Source organism: Camelus dromedarius, chromosome 3 (assembly GCF_036321535.1).
Source record: "Camelus dromedarius isolate mCamDro1 chromosome 3, mCamDro1.pat, whole genome shotgun sequence".
Taxonomy (NCBI): domain Eukaryota; kingdom Metazoa; phylum Chordata; class Mammalia; order Artiodactyla; family Camelidae; genus Camelus; species Camelus dromedarius.
The window spans coordinates 76,871,790-76,896,708 of NC_087438.1; the positions used below are offsets into that span (position 1 = coordinate 76,871,790).

The window sequence follows — 24,919 nt, forward strand, 5'->3', positions numbered from 1 at the left end:
CTCGGGGACACCCCTTGGAGGCGGGGATCATAGCTTACTCACCCAGCTGTCCGGCTTCAGCTCTGATGACTTTGCTCCTTCTGAGTGGTCCCTAAATTATCTCAGCTCAGTTATCTGCCCACTGGACATCTTCCCCAAGTATCAGGCTAGAGCCTTAAAACACTGCATGTCCAAAACAAATTAGAATCTGTTTCTTCCTGCCCTTTGAAATTGGCCTCCTTTTTAAAATTCCTGTTTATATTAAAAATTAAATTCTTCTAGTGATCCAGGATTATAATTTTGAATTCTATCTCTACCTCTTGTCAGCAGATTGTACTGGTTTTTTCCCTTAAAATCCCATCCATTCCACGCCATTGGCATTGCCTTCTCCCAGTTTAGCCTGCAACTCCTCAGAACCCATAGTAGCATCCCAGTGGGTCATTCCCCCGTTAGTCTCATCTTGTGTTCTGCCACCAAAAGGATCTTAAAATACACTTCCGGTCATGTGGCTCTGCAGAGACACCTTCAGCGGCTCAGCCTTCAGGATCACCTGTAGGTTCCTAACTGGACTTCCTGGTCCGCATTTAAGATGTTTCCTTACACATATCTGTAGTCCAGATTCATCTGACCAGTCTGTATTTCTGCAAGCACGTCCTTTGCTTTCTCCCCACTTCCCACCCCATCTCTCTCAGCCTGCAGACCCCTCCTCCTCATCCCCTCCAGTAGGACACTCATCCTCCCGAAGCTCCCTCGGTCACCTCTTCTCTGCACCCCTGAAGATGCCAACCACACGTCACCCATCAGTGCCCGCGGAGCACGTGGTTGTCGGGGCCTTAGAGCAAACCACAGCAAGCCTCCCCAAGTTCATATCCATGTCCGAGTTCCAAAATTACCTGCCCAGCTCTAGAAAAGTTCTGGACTTAAAGGAGACTATCGGCCATGAGAGGAGAAACATGGCACTGAATAACCCCTATTTCAGCAGCTATGGATGAATACTGTCTGAGCCGTAAAAAGAATGGAGTGAAATGAACAGGGAACAGGCTGGGGTCTTTTGTAAGAGGGAGCCCTTGCTGAGCAAACAAGCAGCAGAATCTTCACCATTTTATTAGTAGGACCATTCTTTTTAAAGGTGCTGTTTTATTAAACTGGCACTTGCTGATTCTTCCTATGTGGCTGATTTATAATAGCAATCAGGCAGTGGAAGTTGTGCTTAGAATTCCATAAATGCACAAGGGTCTGCAGGACGTTAATGGAATATAAAGTGCGCCTATCCGTTCATTATCACGTAAATAAATGGCTGAGCTCCGGAGCCATCCTCACAGGGCACAGGGAAAGACTGGTGCTCATCCGAGGGGCTGAGGTGGGCGTTGCTTGGGTAACTGAGAATTCTTTTCATGTCTATCATTTCCCCCATGTTCCAAAAGCTCAGAGAGAAGGCCTGCCCTAGGATCTCACCCAGGTGGAGTGATGGAGAACATCAGAGCATCCTGCAGCATTGATGCAGGAGCAGATATCACGTCCTGGGACGTGCTGAGTCCCTGAGATGGACCACTGGGTCCTTGGCTTTGCGCAGGAAGGAATTCAGGACTGAGCCAAAGTAAAGTGAAGGCAGGTTTATTCAGAGAGATACACTCTCCACAGACAGAACGTGAATGGTTTCTGAAGGCGAGAGCAGCCCCCGGGGTACGGGGTTGTTAGTTTTTATGGGCTGGGTAACTTCATACTCTAATGAGTGGAAGGAATATTCTTGCTATTCTGGGGAAGGGATGGGGATTTCTAGAAGATGGGCCACTGTCCACCTTTTGGTCTTTTAGGGTCATCCTTGGCACTGTCATGGCAAAGGGGAGTGATCTTTAGTATTTGAATGAAGGAATAGTGAGCTAGAGGTCAGTCACCGGACCATGCTCATTGCCATCTTGATTTTACGTGGTTCCAGCCACTTCTTTGTATCCTGTCTTTCTCAATGGCTGTGCCCCCCTCCTTGTTCTTTTAAGTTGTGCCCGGTCTCCCTCCTTCCTGTCTGAGCAGGGGCAAAGCAGCAGCGTACAGACGTGCAAGAAACATGTTGGCAGGGAGGTCTGGGCCGACATCTTGCTGCTACTTGTGGCAAACGCACGCCCCAGCACACCACCTGCAGCACATCATTACCTGGGACATCTCCTCCTTAGCTCCACAGGCCTGTGCTCTTCACCGCAGGGCTGTGTCCCGCTCCACTGTCGGTCAGCTTACTTGGGTGAGACAGTCCCGCGTGAACCCCAGCTCCGCAGGCGTACTGGCAGGGCTCCTAACTGCGCCTCATGTTCCTCATCTAGAAAACTAGGATAATAGTAGTACCGACCTCCAGGGCTTGTGGTGAGAATTAAATAACTTCCTCCTTGTAAAGGACTTAGAGACAGCTATTACTGTTAGCTGGGTGTTCTAAAAGATGAGTAGTTACAGATTGTAATGACTACCGTGAAGAAAGTACATAGGGTCATGCAATAGAGTCACTGCAATGTTTTGGGGCTCCCCCCCAAAAAAAGTTAAATATGGATTGCAATGAATAAGGAAATAAGGTGCTGGGATGTCCTAACTCTGGGACATATGTTTAGATGGGTAGTCAGGGTAGGCTTCTCTGAGGAGGTGACATTTAAGCTGAGATGAGAAGGAAGGAAAGTAGCCAAGTGGAGGGAGTTCATCCCAAGCAGAAGGAAATGACTGCATGGGGTTGTCATGGGAAAAAGCTCGGTGGTGCTAAAAATGGATAGGATTCCAGTGTGCAAGGGGGTTGGTGGGGGGCAAAACCAAAGACTGGGTCAAGCAGGGCCTGTGTCAAAGTAAGGGCACAGATACTATTCCAAATGCAGGGTGATAATCTGATCTAATCTGTCACAATGAAAATTCCTCTGGCTGCTCTGTGAAAACTGGACTACAGGGTGCAAAGGTGAAGCAGAAAAACCAATTAGGAGGCTCTTGGGGTTGTCCAGGCAACAAATGATGGCAGCATGGACCTGGATGGTGGCAGGAACGGCACCCATTAAGTAGATGGGCTTTGCTATAGAGTGGACGTGAAGGACAGGGAAAGGGAGGGGTCGAGGCTGACTCAGGGTGTTGGCAACTGGGCGAACGGTGTTGCTGGCTGCTGACAAGGGAGGACGCGAGGATGGGGTGACCATCTCAGAAGTTCTACTTTGGACGTGCTGAATTGAAGATGCCTGTCCATTGGACAAGGCCAGAGGTCCTAGGAAAGGCCTGAAGATAAAGATTTAGAAGTTTTGAGCATGTAGGAAGCTTTTAGGAAAATACATGGGAGAGAATCAAGTAAAGAAAGGATGGAATTTAAAACAGGATCCAGGTCCAAGTCCTGAATAGTCCCAGCATTTAGAAGTTGAGGAGGGGGCGAGGAGTCAGGGCAAAAGGCTGAGGAAACAGCCGGTGAAGTAGGATGAAGTCCAGGTGCTCGGGGAAGAGGAGAAGGTGCTGACAGGTGAGATCAGGACACAGAGAGACCTCTGGATGTGGCGACCTTGTGCACAGCTGCAGTGGACACAGAAGCCTGGTGGGGGTTAACAAGAACCACATATGCAGACAATTCTTGCAGTGACTAATTCCACATAAGGAGCAGTTACTATGAAATTCCAGGCCCTGTGACTGCGAGGCCGCGGCTCCCTGCGGTTCGGTCTGATTGCAGCTCCTCTGGAAGCTGTCCTGGATGGGGCTCGGCCTTGCGCCTCATCAGGCCGGGCTCTCACCCTGTCTCCCTGCTCCTCGTTTGGACTTGGTGGTTAAAGTACTGCGGCTGGTCTTTGCGTGGTAGGGAGTGCTCCCTCCTCCCCAACGGCTCCGGGAGCCCTACCTGCAGACTCCCCGGCTCTGCCAGCACCACCGCGGAGCCTGCGGGGCCAGTCCCCAGCCTGCATCACGGGCTGCCCGCCCGGTTCTTCCCTCACCTGCCAACTCCTGAGTCTCCTCGCATGTTCCCTCTGTCTGTGCCACTGCCTACAGTTAGGTTTCAGTTAAAGATAAAAGCGCCTCCCTCTGTGGCTAGAGTAAGAGTCAGAGGACCTTTGGTGGCCAGAAATAACCCTTTTTGGTGGAGTGGGAAGATCTGTAACTGAAAGCCAGGTGTGTGCTGGTGCGTGGGGTTTGGGTTGTCGTGGCAACGGTACCAAGAGCAGCATTGTCTGCTGACTTGTGCTCCAGGTGCGTGCTGCTGAGAGGAAAAACAGACGGGAGGGAGGCCGCCGTTCTGGGCATCCCAGAACGCTCTGTGGATGCCCTGCTGTATAGGGGACAGATGGAACGTGTAGTGTTGAATCTGTACTTTCTCATCTGTGTGGAGCCTACGAAAGTGTTCCTTTTAGCCTCATTACCTAGACAGAACATATACATTCTTTTTTAACTGATGGCCCAGCAAATTTGAATTAGAAACTAGACAGAACAGGACATGCATGGATGGTAGAGGTTCCAAAATAGCTTGGATTAGCAGGTTTATAGTTCTTAGAGTTTTCTAAGTTATCTTTTGGGAATGTGAGGAAAGCTGGAGACTTGAGAAGAGTATGCCTGTGCGTGTAACTCTGCGTAAAAATTCAGAGCTGAAGACCACATGAAACACATTCACACACCCAGGCAGAGCGCTGCTGCTTTACCAGTTTCCCACATTTGCACAAAGTTAAGAATCACCTGGGGCAGTCTTTTTACTTGAAATATAATGGACATACAACATTGCATTAGTTTCAGGTATACAACATGACGCAATAGTTGTATATATTAGAGAAATCACTGCCACAATAAGTCGAGTTAAACATGTGTCACCATCAGTACTTCACAAAAAAATTTTTTCTTGAGAACTTTTAAGATCTCCTTTGTTAGCAACTTTCAAATATGCAATATAGTAATATTAACTAGAGTCAGCATGCTGTACATTACATCCCCAGGATTGATTTATTTTATAACTGAATTTGTACCTTTGACCCCAACTCACCCACCCCACCCCTACCTCTGGTAAACACCAATCTGGTCTCTGTATCTATGAGCTTGCTTTTTGTTTTTTTGGTTTTTTAGTTTCCATGTGTAGATGAGATCATGTGGTATTTGTCTTGCTCTGACTTAGTTCACTTGGCATAATGCCCTCACAGTCCGTGTTGTTGCAAATGGCACTTCATTATTTTTATAGCTGAATAATATTCCATTGTATATATAACCATATCTTTATCCATTTTTCCACTGATGAACACTTAGGTTGTTTCCATATCTTGGCTATTGAATAATGCTGCAGTGAACGTGGGGGTGAAGGTGTCTTTTTGAGATGGAGATTTCATTTTCTTCAGATAACTACCTAGAGGTGGAATTGCTGAATTGTATGGTAGTTTTATTTTTTGAGGACCCTCCCTTTTGTTTTCCATAGTAACTGTTACCAATTTACATTCCCACTAACAGTGCACGAGGGTTCCCTTTTTTCCACATCCTCACCAATACCTGTTGTTTCTTGTGTTTTTGATAATAACCATTCTGACAGGTGTGATTCTCTCGCTGTGGTTTTGATTTGCATTTCCTTTATGATTAGTGATGTTAAGCATCTTTTCATGTGCCTGTTGGCCATCTGTAAGTCTTCTTTGGGGAAATGTCTATTTAGATGTTTGCATTTTTAATTTTTTTGTTTGTTTTTTGCTATTGAGGTGTATAGATTCTTTATATATTTTGGACTTTAACCCCTTATTAGACACATAATTTGCAGGCATTTCCTCCTAGTTAGCAGGTTGCCCTTTCATTTTGTTGATGTTGTCCTTTGATGTGCAGAAGAATTTCAGTTTGCTATAGTCCCATTTCTGTTTTTGCATTTGTTGCCTTTGCATTTGTTGTCAGATTCAAGAGAAAAATCATGACCGAGATCAATGTCCAGTTGCTTACTGCCTGTTTTCTTATGGGAGTTTGATGGTTTCAGGTCTTACCAAGAGTTTAATCCATTTTATGAGTTAAATTTTGTGTATGGGGTAAGACAGTGACCCAGTTTCCTTCTCTTCCATGTGGCTGTCAGTTCTCCTAAGACCATGTATCAGAGACTGTCCTTCCCCCAGTGTATATTCTTGGCTCCTTTGTCATAAACTGACCACATATGCTTGGGTTTATTTCTGGGCTCTTTATGCTTTTCCATTGATTATGTACCTGTTTTTTGTTTGTTTGTTTGTTTTTGTTTTTTTTTTTTTTTTTTGCCAATACCATACTGTTTTCATTACCTGGAACACTTCTTCATCCTATAGTTCCTGGGTCTTAACTCAGACCTACTGAATCAGAATCCAGGGGCACCCCTGAGACCAGTACTGTGAACACGTGCCTGACCCCGGAGGCTGCGTGCTGCGGGAGACAGAGACTTGACAGTTGTTACTTTGCGGGGGTTTAGTGTTTGTTTCGGTTCAGATGAGGGATGCTGGAGGCATGACTTTCACTGTAGGTGCCCGCCTCACTCATTTTAGGTTTAAGTTTGAGGTTTAGCCTCGTCTTTTTATCTTTAAATAAATCAGCATCATGGTTCTACCCCAGAGTTTGGAGAGCACTTCACCCCCATCTCTCTTCCTGAGGCCTAGGGGGCTTCTAGGGCCAGTTCTCAGCTCCCAGCAGTGGCTTCCCACCCTCAGCCCTGTCCCCATCTCCCATCACCCCAGCCAGGGTCTGTGAGGGCTTCCCTTCATTGCTGCGTTGTCCTCCCTTGGCGCCTGCCAGGTCCAGGAAGTTCTCTCCAGTCCCAGGGGCCGGGGGCCTGGGGAAGGAAGCCCTTTGTTTTGTGGGGGCTAGGGTTTCCATTCTGCTGCTTCGGGTTGGGGCAAGGCTGTCCTTGTAAGTAGGGGAAGTGGTATTGTTCTGGGCAGTTTTATGTTGTGAATTTGAGTTAATGATTAGATTTAAAATTCTCTTCCTAATTTGCTTCTTTGCCTTTGCCCTAGTCATCCACTTTAGAATAAAAGGTAAAACAGAACAGTAACAAAATGTAAAACAAATAACCCTTCTCTATTATTTTTAGCCAGAGGGAAGGGGAAAAACATTTTCATGCTCTTCTAACTCTCCTTTGGCTGACAGAGCTGGAAGGCTGATGGGCTGGGTGGGAGGGAGCGCGCCACCCTCCCAAGACGCTGTTCTCACTTGTGGTAGGAAATGGTGCCACTCTCAGATTCTAGTAGGAAATGCCACCTGATCTGAGGAGATGTCTGGGTGGCTGCTAGGGCCCAGGAGCAATGCACATTCCTGGACAAACAGGGGACACCTGCTGGAAGGCCCTGCGGTGAGTAGGCTCCTGCCCCCTTAAGGCTGGTGGGAGGGTCACTGGGTGGTATGCTCACTTAAAAAGCTCTTTCCCCAGCATTCCCACCCACAAAAGCAGGCCTGGATTTTTGTGTTGCTCTTCCTTCCTTCATGAATGAATGTGCAAAGTTGGAGTTGCATCTAGAGTAGCTAGAGGCAGAAATGTCAAAGAATCGATATTTGAACAGCCAGGAAGGGAGAACCAGGGCTGAAGCACTGAGCACCTGCGAGTCCTCCCCGAGGTCACCCCCCTGCAGCCTTCCTACAGGAAGCACAACGGAGACCCCGCCCCACTCTACAGAAGCACACATAATTACAAACATTTCAAACAAGGCAGACGTGAGCGAAGTAGAAAATGAAAGCCCCTGTCATCCTCCTCCTGGGAGTTCAGCACTGTGGAGGAGGGTGGAGCATTCACATCTTTGGTTGTTTTTGCAAATGTGACAACCAGCAGAGCCCACCCTTGGCACATGACAGTAGAGCAGGTAGCCTTCCTTGCCAGTGCATGTCAGTCCTTTTTTTTTTTTTTTTGAGCAGCACAGGGCATCTCAATAGAACCAGTCCCCTGGCTCTTTCCCATTCTCAGCTGTTAGAACCAGTGCTGAAGTGAATCCCGCTGTAATCTCATGGACATTTAGGAACCTCCACTCACACTGTTTCTGTAAGAAAAATTTCTAGAAGGTAAGTTGCTTAGGATGTGTTTGTGTTTTATTTTGTACTGCCAAGTTGCCTTCCAGAACGATTGTGCTAATTTACATTCCTCAAACACTCATGAGTTGTTTTTAGAGGAATTTTTTCCATAAATCCTGGTTTCTCAGTGTGCTCTAAGGAATCACCTTCAGTGAGTTGTTCTGAGCTGTTTTAACAGCTGTTGTCACTGGGAAGCTGTCCCTCAGGCGTGGCGCTCGGCACTGGGGATATGTTAAGGAACAAACCAAATAAAGTCCTTGCCACCTTGGCGCCTACCTGCCAGGGGTCTCGCAGGTCTCGGCAGGCTGCCGAGCGTGCCTCGTGTGACAGTGCAGATTGACACTGCTGTGATGGAACCTCGGGAGGGAGAAGACTGGTCACTGACCTCCCCCTGCCTGGCTCGGTGCTCTTGTGGGAATTATAGGAAGGCAATAAGCTGACAGGACACCAGAAGCCTCTGGTACTGACTGCTCAGGTGGCTTGGGTCGCCATAGTAGTGAAGACCCAATGGAACTTGAAGCCAAGAGGGGAAGAGGGGGCATCAAATGAAAGTGCAAGTCTAACTTAAGTACTTTACAGGTGATTAGGACCTTAACCAGTTCAACTCCTACCACACTGCCCCCTTTTGTATTTTGCAAAGTAGGATTGTGTTTATTCACTGAGCAGGCCCTTGTCCCAGGTAGGCACCTAGACCAGAGGTTTCTGTTCTCGACACCCAAAGTGGTTCAGGAGACGCCTGGCACACTTGGAAAAGGGCCTGGAGACTGGGACGGGGTTTTGCAGTCAGGCTACACTCTGCTTGCTGAGCATTTGAAACTTCAACATTACCTGGAAGACTACAACTTCCTGTCTTGTTCCTTTACAACACACACTTAGATTTCTAAAGAGCCGTTACCACTACAGGAAGCAGGTTCCAGGGGCCTCAGGCATGCGGCGGTGAGGGGCTTAGGCGCTACGGGGGCAGCCCTGGTGCCCTCCAGTCTCTTCCCTCTGTCCTCCTGCCTTTGGACTTGGCCAGCCAGACCTCCCTCCTCTGCTACCACATCGCAGGCAGGAGCCATCTCCACCATCAGCTCAGGTTGCTCACAGCACGCTTCCTCTCTCTTTGATACAGAGAAAAGAAGTTAAAGGCCAGAGTTCAAGAGTTGGTGAGTGCCTTGGAAAGACTCACCAAGAGCAGTGAAATCCGACACCAGCAATCAGCAGAGTTCGTCAACGACCTAAAGCGAGCCAACAGGTAAGATCCTCCTGTTTGTAATCCCCTGTGGTTCTCGGGCTCACGCCAGGGAGAGCGTTCCCGTGAATGCTGAGGGCCAGCTGTAGAGAATGGTGGGTCCTCATCTGCCTCCCTCAGAGCCTGCTCTCCCCTAGGGCGTCTCCCAGCACCCACAGAAACCTAAGGAAGGCTCGGTAAGGACGAGTGCTTAGGGCAGGCGTGTCTGGGAAGGCAGCAGACTCTGCCCCCTCTTTACACTTCATGTAGTAAACGTTCTGAGAAATCATACAATTTTAAAAGATCAGCTTGTGCTTAAGCCCGTGTTTTCCAAACAAAGTTGGCTGCAGAACTTTCTATTTGAGCGACATTCACAGACTGAGTGGAACACTTCAGGGAGGAGTGCTCTAAGACGGCAGCCTCAAACTTTTTGGGTTAATGCCCCCTTTACACGCATAAAAAACTGAGGACTTCAAAGAGTTGTGTTCTTTCAAATCATTTATCTATTGATAAATCTAATTTTAGAAGCTAAAACAAATTTTTGAAGCTTTTATTCACTTAAAAAAAATTCACTACATGTAATACAAATGGCATTTATTTTTAAAAATCACTTTCCAAAAATAATTGGAAAAATAGTACTGTTTTTACAGTTTTGCAAATCTCTAATGGCTGGCTTAATGTAAGACAGCTAGACTCACGTCCACTTCAACAGGTAGTAATATATATGAATATGCTGTTTTGAAATACATTCAGTAAACCTAGCTTCCAGTAGTTCTATAGTTAAAAAATAAAGAACCTCCCAGATTTCCCCTGAAAGGGTTTTGGGACTCCGGGGGGTCAGTTCTCAGACCACACTTTGAGAACCGGACAGTACATGGAAGGGACCTGGGGTGGTGTTCTGGACCAGACTGGGACCGGGACTTACTAGCTCTAGGCTCAGCCCCCGCCCTCTTCCCACCCCAGGAGGGACAGTTCACAGAGGCCTGTGGTCTGTGTCCAGCAGGCAGCATTAGCTCAGGACCCATGTGCCCTGAGTCCCATCAGCCCAGAGCAGGGAGGGAAGTCGTCAGTGCCTCTCTGCCCTCAGCCAAGGTGAGGTCACACAGACTGCAGCATGTGAGGAACTCTCCTGCAACCAGACCTGACCGTACTGCAGCCATGGAACAACACACAGACGCGCTATTTGTATTTCCATGATAGATTTCTCGAGTTCAGCTTTTCTGCTTGTCTATTTGGATGCAGCTAGTTTGGATTACTGGTGTAAGCCCCTCCTACCATGGAGGTGACAAGCCTCTAGCAATCAGGCTGAATTAATCATGGTTAAGTCAATACCTGAATGGCCCTGAATGTTGAAACACTATCTGATTTCAAATTCTTCCTGACGAGGCCGAGTGACCTGTTTCTTCAGAGTGGTACTTACTGGTCCAGGCTGCCCAGTGGACGGGGCAGTGGGTACTCAGTGCTACTCAGGAGAAATCTTCATTCTCACTTCCCTCTGTTCCCACATAGCAACCTGGTGGCTGCCTACGAGAAAGCCAAGAAGAAGCATCAAAACAAACTAAAGAAGTTGGAGTCTCAGATGATGGCTATGGTGGAGAGACATGAGACCCAAGTGAGGATGCTCAAGCAACGAATCGCTCTACTGGAGGAGGAGAACTCAAGGCCACACACCAATGAAACGTCACTGTAATCGGCACTCAGGCTCCAAGGTTCTGCCCGTGGAAGTATAACTCTAGCAGGGCACTGAGGTCAGAGGGGCCCTGGGACAGAGGACCTGTTGGGAGAATGAGAAAAGGGAAGGGTGGCAGGTAGGCCAGCACTTGGACAACTGAGTGCCCTGGACTCAGCTCCGGGGTGAGGGGCCCCAGGGACACCACGTGGACTGTCTCTAGCGGACCCTGCTCCTCCTGTCCCGGCGGTGGACAGCGTGGGAACTGCCACGTGCGCCGGGCTCTGTGGGCCTCGCTTCTGCTCTCAGCACTGGCTATCACTCTCCCTCCTCTTCTGTTCTGGAGGTGGTGCTGCAGTGGGATAATCCACAGCAGATGTTTTCTTAAAGATTTCCCATTCCTTTTCCCTCTTTTTGGTGGGCAGCAACCTTCTCTCTGGCATCCCCAGCTTCTCTTTCCTGACCTGGGCGGGGGGGGTCAAGGCTCAGCATGGAGCAGAACTGCCCATTTGTTTAGTGGAACCAGGCTTTGGTTTTTCAGGTCTCACATGTCAACTCAAGATACAGGCTGTCACTCAGAGCTGTTAGCTATAGCCCCAGAAATGCTGAAGCTACAGGCAGAGCAGTGAGGCCTGAACAGCTCTGGACAGGAGAATGGAAGTTCCTCGCCTCTCCTCATGGAGGCAGGGCTGGGAAGGGAGCTCTCTTCTGACTGGGAGTTCCTCCTCCCCTGGTGGAGCTTTTTAAGAGCCAAGGCTTGGCACAGGGAGAATCCTGTTGATACCTGTAAGGGACCTAGACTGGCGTCTGGAGGTTCTTCCAGAGCAGAGGTGCATTAGCCCTCTCCCGCACCCCAGGGCACTACACAGTCGCTGTGCTACGTGGATCAGAGCTCCTCCACGTGAGCTGTGGACCTGCTTCTGTCTGTCTAAGGGCAAGAGGCAGGAGCTGACTAGATCATGTTTTGCAGGCTGAACCCACCGATTTAAGAGATTGCTCCTGCAGCACCAGTTTGCGAGTTCACTCCTGCTGTTACAAAGGGCAGGGGTTGAAGGAATGGTCATTGAGGCCTCCTTTTTTTTATCCCCCAGAGACATGGGGATGGTTAGCACATGGTGCTTAAACAGGTGACATCTCAAGCAGTGCTGACAGGACTGGGCAGGACCGAAGTACCTGAATTCTTTCAGGAAGGTCTTCCACCTTAAATTCATTATTCCTTTTTTAACCTTTCCTGTTTCACTTTTCACTTTGTTCTTCCCTTCTTACGTCACCGCTCTACCTTGACAGATACATTTCAAAGGACTACTTACCATTTATTCTGTAGCACCTGAAGACCACCTGAAGTCCTCTAGGAGAAACGGGGCCCAGTGTCACAGCTCGGCTTATGATCAGGTCACTGCATTCACGCCCCCGTGTCCGTGAGGTAAAGATCTGTCCTCAGCCTTCTGCACGAGGCAGGAAGGGCACTCTAGCCCCGACCTTAGAAGGCAGAGCAGTTCTATCCCCAAAGCAACCACCCTTTTTTCTCCAGCCAGCAGTGAGGCTGCCCCCATCTTGTCCCCCTCCCCAAAAAATCAACTGGTATCAATCAGTGTGAAAGGGCCAGCTTTCACATGCTTTGATCACTGTCAAAGTACCCACTGGCTTGTCTGTTATAAATCTACTGGACTTTATCCCAAGAGTAAAAATAGACTTAATGTTTTGGCTGAAAAGTGTGTGCAAAAAAAAGGTTTAACAGATGAAATCAGTTTTCCCCATTTCTCCAGTTTGTCCCGGAGAAAACATCCTCCCCAAGCAAACCGGGCTGTGCAGAGTGGGGATCCGTTCATGGCCTTCTCTTGTGTGGTTGAACTGGCATCAAAACAGTTGGACAGTTTTCATTTTCACCCCCACTGAAAAGCATAGCTGGCGCAGGAATAAAATCTTGTTTGCTGACCTCTGTCTACTCCTCTTGCTGCAAGTGAAAACAAGCCGCTCTCCTAGCGTCATGGAACTTCTCCAGACCTGGGAGGGCTCGGCTCCTCCATTAGGACCCTAGTATTACTGATCCTGCTTGGCCTCATTTTGAGTTTATACTTCAACATAATAGTTTTTCAGATAGGTGGTGGTCGGGTGAAAACTATTTCCCAGGCAAAACTGTTACTTTCATAAATGAGTAGAATAAAAGCTATTCAATATAGTTGATTTCCTTTCATTGTATTTTTCACATATTCCCTAACTGTCCTTGCTGAAGGGGAACCAACAGGCATTTGGTTATTATGCTAACCGCAAGGCTTACTAAAACCTCGTCGGTTAAATAAATGATTGCAGGTGCCTGGATCATTTTCCTTTTTCATAACCTGAATGTTCTTTCTAAATAGGAGCTGGTTACATTAACATCTCCATCAGAGGTGAACAGTGATCCTGATTATAACTCGTACAAGGTTAAAAATGTTCCAACTTTCATATTTAACTGTTTTAATCGTTCCCTCAAGTGGCTACCCCTTTTAGGCAGTTACCTTCACCATTCAGAGTTCAATCTTTGGCTGATAGAGAAATGAGCATGAGAACCCATTTCACAGTTCCCTTGGAGTATAATCTCCCACTATGGAACTGAGGCAAAAATCTCAAAATAAGAGAGACCTCTGTCTGTAGCTGGAGTGCCATCAACACGTGGGCCCACCAACTGGATGTGATGTTCTGCCCAATCTCATGTGCACCAGCTACCAAACTGCCACGGACGTGCAGGCGGTAAGATTCCCCCTTGAAAGGAACACCGAAAGCTATTCATGATGAAGTATCTTACGTGATCAGACAGCGAGGACTTATCATGCCCTCCCGACCTCACGGGTGCGCTAGATGTAACCTGGTTGCCAGAGCAGGTACTCACCTGTCTCATGTTCACACTGGCATTTCGGGATCCTGAAGTTAACATCCACGTTGCCTGAAACTGGAATGTTAGGATAATAAAAAAGTAAGTGCCAGTTAAACATAATTGCTTAATTCTCCTTTGAGATGATGCATAGACTTCTTACCAAGTCTTCCTCTGCGCCTACAGCGATACTTCACAGGGACCTTAGAGAACCGGACGTGCTCCTAACTCCAGGGAGGCAGTTCGAACTAGAGCCAGTAAGGCTTTCTTTAAGGATGAGAATAGTAAAATCTGAAATTACTACAAAGTTTGTTGCTCCCAGCCGTATACAAATTACATTATTTTAAATGAAAAAATGCTTCAGTTTACCCATCTGGGCCAGACTGCCTATGTCACTGCATGAATTGTTCCCTATCCTGCAGTTATTTTTTAAATTCTATCAAATATTTTAACTCAAAGCTTTAAACTATTTGCTAATGCAGAGCTGGGAGTATGTCCCATCCATCAAACTACATAAAGTGAAAAGATTGCGCTAAGTTTACAGCTACACATATTTCTAGATGCAACTAATAGCTTTAATTAGTTTTTAGAGACCAAAGGGGGGAGAATTCTGATGAAATTTCTGAACTGAATTTAATTAGGGTACATCACATAGGATTGCAAAGGTTGTGTTTTCTTTTTAGGGGGGTGGGAAGGAGCATCAGTAACTTTTTTTTTCCTGTATTGACAGTTTTGTAAAAACACTATAAAAATTATGAAAAAATCACAGCAATTATTTTCCTATTTCTCCAATGAAATGGCCTATTTGATGAGAAATGATACTACCTTTCAGTGAACCTTGCTGGGCACTACTTTGTAGATGCATCACTAGCTACAAAACACAAATTATGCCTTTGCTGCACACACTTACCGATAAGCTGGGCTGAAGTTAGCTCTGAACCTCTCTCGTTCTGAAGTTACTGTCTAACTACATCTGAGTTCACTAATAGATGTACGTATGCCTTAGGCTGCCAAGCACCGAGTTTTTAGAACTGCCACCAGAATTATCAATGAATATAACGCTGGCTTTAGCCTCCATAGCATCGCTGAGCCTTCAGTGGCTGTTAAAATACTAAAGTGGAAAAGGGTACAAGTTGAATAGCAGCTGTTCACGCATTCCTATTTTGCTAATTCTTGTGTAGAGAAAGACAGTCTCACATACAGACAAGTGTTACATTGTTGGCGAAGGGTTAGGTTGTCTAGATTGTCTAGACATGGCATCTGAGTGTGATTCTGCTGGAGTCAAGGCAGCTACAGAATCACTCATCATCTCAAGTGTCAGCTCAGCAGGACAGAGCAAGCTGGAGACAAAATTCCCTGACACTAATGACCTGCTTAGTTATTCTGGCTTTAGAGTTCACCTTTGCACTTTTTTGCAGATCTAATCCATGTGGAAAAGGTTCTGTTTGTAGAACGCATAGTATTCACTTATAGTGCTCCTGTCAGGACGGCCAAGCGAGTGGGTGCCCCTGATAATCTGCTTCTCTTTGAACCCAGTGCAAATAGGGTGAAACATGTTCACTTCTTTTCTATTCCTAATCAGTTTTAGATATATTGTCAAGACTTATTTACTTTGCATGAGACTTTAGTTTCCTATTTGAAAATGTGCCATTTTTAAGCCACCTGAATGTACTGTCAGTTATTGAAGCACATGTGACTAAGTTGGCATTTGTCAGTATTGTTCTACTGTCTGTATTAAAATCTCATTTTTAAGTTGCCACTTAACACTGTACTATACCTTGTAATTTGTTTTTAGATTCTTCACTTATATGCATTCAGTATTTCCAGATGCCTTTAGTTTTAGCTGCTGTAAAATAGCTTGGTGTTATTTGATATAGAATTGTTAAAAAAAAAAAAAACTCCATTTATTTATACAGAGACATTTATAATATTTTACAAACATTCTTATATTCTGAATAAATATTTCTAATTCTATTATGTGCTTTAACTGTGTTCATTAAGGATAGAACTGTCCTTCTGTAATATTTTTAACATTTAATGTCAAACATCAGAGATTTGATATTTATATCAAGAGCCCAAGTCAAAGCAGGGGACTACAAGACCGACTGCATTTGGTCAAAACGGCCAAAGAAACATCATTTATCACCAATTTCTACTGAGCTGCCTTTTCAAATTTGGGAAGAATGGGGAGTTATCTATTGAAGGATCTGCATCTTTTTTTCTTTTTTAAAAATTGCTGAAAGGAGGAATATAATCACCCACTGGCAGGGTCATCCATGACTGTAAAGAAGGCTGGCGCGCAGCCATACGAGATGTCTGTAGGAGACTCTTACTGCAGTGCTGGCAGGTCTCGTTATCAAAGCCAAGTACCTTTCACAGTAGGCGTGTAACACCTCGGTTACTCTGTTCTTACAATTTTAAATAAAATTGGTATATAGCTGAGGTCTCCAGTGGAGAATATATTCCTTTCACCCTTGAGATCCTAAGACTGTCAAGCACTCTACTCAGAAAACCTAGTTCTAGTACAAATGTAACAATTACTGAATTTTAATGAAGCTAATTAACTCACACTATATAATCTGGCTTTTTTAAAAAGCAACAATTAAACTATACATCGAGATGGAGAATACATACCAGTTACTTATGCAGAGACACTCTATTTCTTCCTATCATATATAAACATACCTTTATTTCATACTTGTCATTTTTTATTGGTCCAAAGAGATACAACCAAAATGTGGGCAACCTGAAACCTACAAGTACCAGTAGCAGAACCAGGTTAAGGTAGTAATTAAAACTGCCCAGGCAGCAGAATTTATTTATTGCACTATAAACAATCTAAATTTAACACGATGTTTTTACAGAAAGCCAATATTTGAACAATCAACCATAAAAATGTTTTAAAATACAAAGGAAACCTTCCATCATTCAAAGTGTATTTTGTAAGATAAAAGGTTTTTCATTTCTTAAATGGTGTTATTTATATTTACAGCAAAAGAGCTTTCAAAAAGAGCATAACTGTTAAGACATAGGACTTTGTTCGTTTTCTCAGAGTACAGTACAGCTGGCATTTCGTGTGGACTTTAGAAGTGCAGCAATCCTGCACACATTTAAAGTCCTGATACCTAAACATGAGTCACTGGAAATCTTTTATGATAGATACCCAGTAAGTGAAAATCAGTCCTTACTCTTTCTTAATACTGACAGAGAGAAAGCTCCTATTCAGTCAGAATGTAATAAATCCAGAAAGATAATAATTACCGCTCCCAAGGTATCAATTCCTATAAAGACAAGATGCACCCAACAGGTGTTTTGGGGTTCCTTTTCTGCTCTTTCTAAATGTTTGACAATTAATCAAAACAAGCACCAAGAATTTCATTACTAGCATAGACAGAATCACTCCAATGGTTTACTTACAAAATCTTTCTCTAAACATTAAAATGCCCCAGAAGGTAAAGTAATAAAATGCTGCCATAATTAAAGCAAAACTTAAATTTTAAATCATTTCATGTAAGACAGAAATTATTACTGAATAAAGTTTATAAACCTACTTATCACATTTACTCTGAAGTCCAGTTTTCTCAATGGAATAGCATATCTTTGAGTGAAAGACATCATTTCACCAATTTTTCCTACCAGATTTTGTAGGTGCCTAATAAAATAATTTAACATGACTCAGCATAAATACCTTCACCTTTTTCAGACTAAAACCTACTCCCAAGAAAACTGTTTTAAGACTATATATTTTCCATGAACATTATCTAGTCTCCACAGCATTAAAGACACTTCAAATCTTGTTTTGGAAATAGGCAAGGCATAAAAAGAAATCTATTCTTATTCCCCTTCCCATCAAAACTAAACTGCATGCCCTTATTTTGGTGGTCAGATGAAAGACAATTTCATAAGACGATTTCACTTAAGTCAGTTAAGTACATGAAGCATAATTCCATCTGATTAATCAGTTTATTCTGAATAAGACTTAAATTTTCATTAAAGCCAACAGGTAATTAAAAATCTCAGCTGTATGAGTCAATACTTAACAAAGACAAATTTCTGTATGAAGTATTAAGCTAATAAGATGACTTCAAAAACAATTATAATAAAATATACTGTGTATATATATGTATATATACACACAAATATGTGTATATACAAAATAGTTTATGGTTTTATTTTCCTTTCCTATTTGTTACTGAAGAAAAACAGTTGGTAATATTTATAAAATGGAAGTCAGGTTAGCTGTCTCCTGTCCTAACTTTGAAATGAAAAAAAAAATGTAAAACTAAAGTGTCAGTTCTTTGGACTCTCGCATTTGAAACTAAAAGGTACTTGTGCAAGATCCAGACACGTAAAATGACCAGTAGAGACAGCAGTGCCCTAGGACAGTAGTGAAATGCACAAAGAAACTCCTGCAGGATGTCTTCTGTGCTTTTCTACCAGTGCGTATCGTATGTGTGAGACATGAAGGGGCCAAGTCCACTGCTACTCATTTGTCCCAAGAGTTAACGTATCTAACCAACCAAAGTGCTAAGGAACAGTTACCACCTTCTCAATTTCTTTCGCAGCTGAGAAACTCTGCTTTCATTTGCTACCATCCATAGTCTACTGTTAAATACAACTAAAACATAGTAAGCAAAGATACCATTTTACAAATAACTAGCTAATTTCTGAAAGCTTGAGAAATGACTAACAATGTAGATTTGTGCCCGGAATGTTTCACACCACACTTTGCAGCTATAGGTTGTTTTAAAAGCTCAGATTCAATGTAGTAGATTAAATCAAAATATTACATCCTACCTCAAAAAGCCCAGAACCTAAGAATGTTAACTAAGACCTCTCAAAGATTAAGGACCAGCAGAACACTGCCCATTCTGCCATGGAAACTTACACAGAAGTTTTCTTTGTTCCCAAACCAATGTGACAGCTACCTGCATGAGACACTAAAATAGCACAGGTGTCCTCCCTCCTAACTGCTTGTGGCTCAAAAGTCAAAGTCAAGATATGATCACTGCTTGCAAACTCCCACTGTGGCAGATTCACCACAGGGATGTATCACAAATAAAAAGAAAAATTCTACAGAAAGAAAAAGACATGGGGGCACGGGCTGACAAGGCAGACTCGATGGCCTCTTCCTGACCAGTCATTCCAAGAAAAAGGATTAAGAAACAACAGGTCTTCAAGTACTACTTACCAGGTAGAGGCCCATCACCAAAACAACAGCCAAACACCAAAAAAGCAGCAAATACACGTTTAGGGCCTCATTCTTCCACTGGCCTGAAGGACTAAAGGCTCCTAAGAGGAGGTCCATGTGAGACAAAGTTATAAACACAGGCAACTGACTTTGGCATTCAGTCCCTTTCCCCAGAGCACATGTGACCAACACTACAGGCCTGGTGCAAGCACCTTGTTAATTCAACTCCCCTTAGATTGTGCTTTCATGCTGCTACCCACAGCTACGCTATCCCCTCTGCTAACTACAGAAGACCCAAGACAAGTGGAATCTCTTTATTGGTGATTTCATAAATCTGGGAACCCAGAAAAAAGTCAATTATGAACGTTTCTCAAGATAAAACTTTCCTAGTTTTTTGTTCACACTTCTTTGTGCCTTATGTTAAGGTCTGAGCAACAAAGCCAGCCCTTCAAGTCCACCCCTAGGCAGCGGAGACAGCTTTACTCTGTTCCCAAGCTACGGTGCATTATTTCAATACTACTGTGTCACGAGGAAACTAGACAGAAAGGACCACCATGAGGACAAATGTATCGCTATCATGTGAAGTGACTGACACACAATTGATTGCAGCTGTGTGCTCTGGGGCTGTGCTCCATTAAGAAAACAGTGTACTTCAGTGTGGCTGGAGCTGTAAAACACCATAAGCACAGGAAGGACCTGACTCCCAAACACTAATCTTTAAAGTCAGAAAAACTGGCAACCATACTTAGGAAAAAAATGATACCCAGAGCCAGAAAATGCTTGGTAATGGCCACAGATGCGAGATTCTGCTGGGGCTGGGCAGTGAGCAACTTTCAGCCTCGTGCACCGTACAGCACTCAAGAACTGATTTATCTTCTAAAGTCTCTCCCTTGTGCTTGCTCTGCCCAGCAACTACAGCCATCTTCTCCCTTCAGGGCACTTTTCTATAATAACAAACCTGTGTTTTTGAGACCGCAATCTAGAACTTTACTTTGAAAGCATGAGACAGAGGTATACTGTCCCATTTGCAATCTACCATCTTTATGACAGAGGACAAGCTTCAAGAGTAACTCAATTTTAAGAAGAAAAAGATGCTGAGAAGGCCCATCATAATCTCATTTGTAGAATTTCTGTCAACTATACAAATGCATTTTAAAGTCTTAAGTCTAAGGACAGAATACAAAATAAGGAACTCTAAGTAGGCTTTACCAAACTATCAGGACTATGGTTTAACAAAATTGTTATTTTACTAACACCTGTTTACCTAAAGACAGGTACTTTTAAGCATAAAGGATATTATTACCTTTAGACAAAACAAGTTTGTCTTGCTTATCATTAATCTAAAGTTATAACAATACACATGAGCCCCTTCCCCAGGCTAGAAAATAACCCAAGTCAAAATTACTAGGTAACACTTATTTTTCTTCAATCAGAAAAATGTAAATGAATCTGACCTTTTAACTATGATTAATATGCAAAGAAAATACTGCCTCAGAATACAAAGACACAATAGATGTCAATCAAAACAAAGTCTCAGTGGGTAGAGTAAGGTCCACTGGTACAAAAATAAAGATTAAAAGCCAAGGGGTATTGTTATAGTTAGAAAAATAGCTAGGCAAAAAGTCTAGTTTTTTAACTGACTTTGCTCCTTACTGTTAACTGTCAGAAACAAACTAACCAAAAAAAGTGAGGGAATAGGTAATGAAATGCTTTGAATTTTTGAAATGCATTCATGCAGTCAGACCTGAACTTTTCTAAAAAGACAACTATAATAATATTGTTTTATATAAGAGTTTAATCCTTGTGAAAGGATGTATTTCACTTAGATTTGAGTTTTTTGATATTAACACACAAATTACTAAAGACTTAAAAATACCAACCCAATCTCATAGCACAAAATTAATTTTGCTAAATTTTGCTATACATCTACATTATCTGTACTTACTAATTGATACTTAATAGAAAAATAAGGATATCCAAATTTCAAAGCAGCAAGCAGTGACCACCATTCCCTCAGAACATAGAAACCTCACCTTTTATGTTACCATGAAAATCCAACTTAATTCTCAAACATCTTCAATCAAATTCCACCCAGGCTAAAAGAGCTCTATTAGATTCTCAGACTCCTCCAAATGCTCATGTCTCAGGAGAGCATCACTGTTTGAAATACTAAAACCATTCATTTGTTATTAACAAAAATTTGTGAAAGCATGTAAACCATACCCTTATCTTCTGGATCACATTGGTTAAGTACAAAAACAATTCATTGAACACCTTATAAATCATTACAGTTATACATAAAAGCACCTAGGCAATTTTAAAAAATAAAAGATTCACAGTGCACTGAACCTTGGAACATATAAGGTTGGAACATAAGAACATTTAAAAAGTGGATTCAAAGACATATTTCTTAAAGACATGAAACATAACGAACCCAACACAACTACTTTTCTCATCTAGCTTCTTAAATTGCAGCACACAGAAGTAAAGTATTGCATATTCAGCACACTCCTTTATCATTTGATTTCTTCAAACCACGCTAAAATTTCTCAATGGAGAAATCTAGTTCTGTGCTAAACATGGCCTTTCTCAAGGTAACCTCAACATTGAGAAACTAACTCACAGGTTCGAGGGACAAGTACAGCAGATGTACGTAAAACAGGTACATCCAACTTATACATTTTCTGCATAGTTAAGTCACATCACAAACATAAACTTCAACTCATATCTTTTAACATTTTTTTAATCTCAAACTGTCAAGAGAGCTAAGAGCCCCAAGTTACCAAAGTCCCATCCCACCCATACCCTTCTTTGTTCCACAGTGCATTAAATGAAGCAGCACAACAGCAATAATATTTAACCATAGTTAAACCACCGTCATCAAAAAGAGATAATCTGTTGGATCTTGAAAAGGCTCAAACACCATGAGAAGCCAAACTTCTGGTAACTGATTCTAATCTCTTTTGCTTTAGTACTGAGAGCTGAAAAATCCAACTCGAGGCACCAGAAAGACTGACCAAAGCACTCACTTTTTCTTTTTAAATAAGAAAACAAAACAAAACAAAACATATAAAATCACTAAAAATTAAATGGTTTCCAGATGGCAGTAAACGAGTGAAAATGATGTACCCGCCAGGCAAACTAAGTTTTCACTCCCTTAACAATTTAACAAAAATCTGGAATGCTGGGACCAACTATAAATATGGCTCAAGGAGACCCAAGCAAAGCAGCTGTACTTTTGTGAAGAACAGTTAAGAGCTTCCAAACGCAATCATATAATGCATCTTTAAAAAGGTCACTGAAGGATTCACAAATTTGTCACATTAAAAGATATAGGATGGTAAATAACCTCATTCTAAACACTCTGCTATAACTGAATTATCTTGCTTAGCACCAAGAGGGTGACACTTTTGTTAATAAATAGAATTTCTCCTTTAAAATCAAGCCATTTAAAAGCTAAAGCAAAATAATACCAAGTGAATTCCTTACAATAGCACTTCTTTTGAAAGTCCCACTGGGTTAAATAGAACCCCTTTTAAATAGGCTATCTATACAGAATAAAGACTTCTACAATAAAATTTACAATTAGAGATATACTGTGTGGATACCACATGTTAAAAAGAGATTTTTAAAACCCACATGACAGATGCACACGCACGCATATGCTCACACACTCTCCCCCCGCAACAGAAAACGCCTTCAGTGAGGTCACAAGCAGCCCCAACACTACAGCCCCCTGAAAGCCCTGGTGATTGTCCTCAATTATATAGCTAAAATCCTTCTTAAATTGGGTACTGCCATCATTATTTGGATTTCAGAATCCTGAAGGAGCAAAATACATTCCTAGGAGTCAATTACACATGTTACTTCTGATCCTCCCCTAGTGAAATGCTTCAATGTACTTCGGTAAACTGCATCCCCTTCCCTTTTTGCTCCATCATCCAGGGGCTTCAGCATGCTAATGGAAGTGTGTCAGTCTCTGCTACTACTGCAAATTGGAACCTAATATAACATCTGTTTCCAGAGAGCAACACTGAGACGTGATGTAAAACCCAATAATGTCAGTATTCCATACATATTTACACAACTGTAATACAGAATAAAGTTTCACAAGAACAAAATCATCGCATGATACCGAGGGGCTGGTGGCAGGATGGTGCAGATGTGACCAAAGCCATTTCGGGGTCCCAGCCCCCGTGTTCTCGCCCCACTGCCCTCTCTCCGCAGCCTCACAGGTTCACTGCACACAGCGTAATTAAAAATTAGAGCAACTCCCACTCAAACCAACTCAGTCCCTGTCCAAGCTGAGGACTTTGTCCTTTAATGAAGTGCTAAGAGTTCATTTTGAACACGAACATGACATAGCAGATGCTGCCTCAAAATAAAACCTTCCAACAAAGCCACAAGCAGGGGAGGATGAGAGAACCAAGTGGTTAGAAGCAGAGAAATGTGCAAAATGCCACCAAAGCAGATGACCTGCAATCTTGACTTCTGTGACATTTCAACTCTTGTATTCATTTAATAATTGTGTATTCTAAGTTTCTTTTAAATTTGTCAATATAAGGAAACTAACATTACAATCACTGTAAGGGGTAGATGGAGCATTCCTATTAACTTGTCTACTTAATGATGACTCAAATACTATTTTCTTGACCAAAATACAAAATAAAAACTACAGTCACACAGAAAAAAAAATGCCCTCATAAAAAGCAACTTAAATTTGTTAGCCAAACACTGAAAAGGTACTTCTGTGTAAAAAGTTCTATTTACAGTGCAAATTCATGTTTCTACTCTCTCTTCTGCACACACAGAGGTCAATCTCTACAGAAACATCATTGCCTCCCTGCATTTCTTTAAAACACCTGAGAAAGGTAAGGCTCAAAGAGACACCCACTCAAATGCAACAGGTCTCTTATCTTGGGACTTCCACAACATGTGCTGCTATCAGAGGTCCAAGATTTTCATTATAGCATTATGGTCAAACTTGAAACTCAAAAAGGCTCTGGATGAAAAGGGGAACTTGCAATGTCCATTACACGCCACAGCCTGGCCCTCGGCATGTTCTAGCAACTGGTCTTCACCGGAGCACGGTAAGTCACATACGGCATCTGTTTAAAAAACAAATTACAGCTCAGTAACTTAGCAAGCAATCAAATCCTGCCCTTCACCTTTTGTTACAAAGGAATTCATGTGCAGTATCTATTTACCCCCCCACACTCTAAAGCTAACCTACTAAGCAGAACCACCGAGATACTTCCTTCCCCTGAGCTGGTCCTCAACTGAATTTCTAATTATTACGACTTATTCCACACAAACACTCAAAACCTTCATCTCAGCCTTTAAGACCTTTACTACTCACTTGTTTTCAAAATTGGGCATATCTTTGTTTACCTCCTATATTTGTATTTTATGCCAACATACTGTGACCTTCTTGACAGATTTCAATATATATTATTACAAAGATTATTACAATGTAAGATTTGAAGAGATTCTAACTCTAGAAAAATAAAGCCAGAGGTTACCAGATCTTCAGGGAATAAATCAACTAAAGAAAAATCCAAATTTTCAAAGTAACAGTACAACAAAACTCCAACTTAGCAGTTTTTATTTTTTATTTTTTTTATTTTATTTTTTAAAGTAGAAGGGGGACCAGATGAGGAAAAGTAGGTTTGGAACAGACACCAAGAGGCTGAGGCAGAAAGAAAGTCTGATATGAGGTCTCCCAGGGATAGAATCTTTTATACTTCCTTCTCAAGACAACTCAGAATCCTATGCATCCATATCACGCCCAGCAAGGCTGGATGTATGTTATAGTGTGCCTTCTTTAATGTTCCTGAACATAGGGCTTTTTAAAGATTTTGTGAAATAACTGATTTCTGAACTTACGTTAATTAAACTATCAGCTTATCATGTCCACAGAACCGAAGGTGGCCAGAAGACTTCTACCCCCATAACTCAGTAATAGTTCCAACTGCTTCTTAGTTAACCTTAATTTTCCAAAATAGGGTTAAAGTACCTCTTTTAAAATAGCTTCCATCTTGCTTAAATCAT

At 43.0% G+C, this 24,919-nt stretch overlaps 2 protein-coding genes across 12 annotated transcripts in view; one reads left to right on the forward strand and one right to left on the reverse strand.

Annotated features, from left to right (window-relative positions):
• Positions 1 to 12,761, forward strand: part of MCC (MCC regulator of WNT signaling pathway) — a 387,851-nt gene extending 375,090 nt beyond the window's left edge. For all 4 annotated transcript variants that reach the window (XM_010987516.3, XM_064483092.1, XM_031448803.2 and 1 more), the window contains 2 exons: positions 9,059 to 9,181; positions 10,667 to 12,761. In XM_010987516.3, coding sequence (XP_010985818.3) covers positions 9,059 to 9,181; positions 10,667 to 10,847 — 304 coding nt within the window. In that variant the 3' untranslated portion in view covers positions 10,848 to 12,761. The remainder of the gene's footprint in view (positions 1 to 9,058; positions 9,182 to 10,666) is intronic.
• Positions 9,692 to 24,919, reverse strand: part of DCP2 (decapping mRNA 2) — a 54,000-nt gene continuing 38,772 nt past the window's right edge. Inside the window, exons 11-13 of one of the 8 annotated variants that reach the window (XM_031448807.2) lie at positions 23,763 to 23,976; positions 13,841 to 13,944; positions 9,692 to 13,755 (exon numbers count right to left, since the gene is read on the reverse strand). In XM_031448807.2, the coding sequence (XP_031304667.1) occupies positions 23,813 to 23,976 (164 nt within the window). In that variant the 3' untranslated portion in view covers positions 9,692 to 13,755; positions 13,841 to 13,944; positions 23,763 to 23,812. Of the gene's footprint in view, positions 23,977 to 24,919 lie in introns of all 8 variants that reach the window. The other 7 variants (XM_064483115.1, XM_064483107.1, XM_010987514.3 and 4 more) reach the window with 7 other exon arrangements.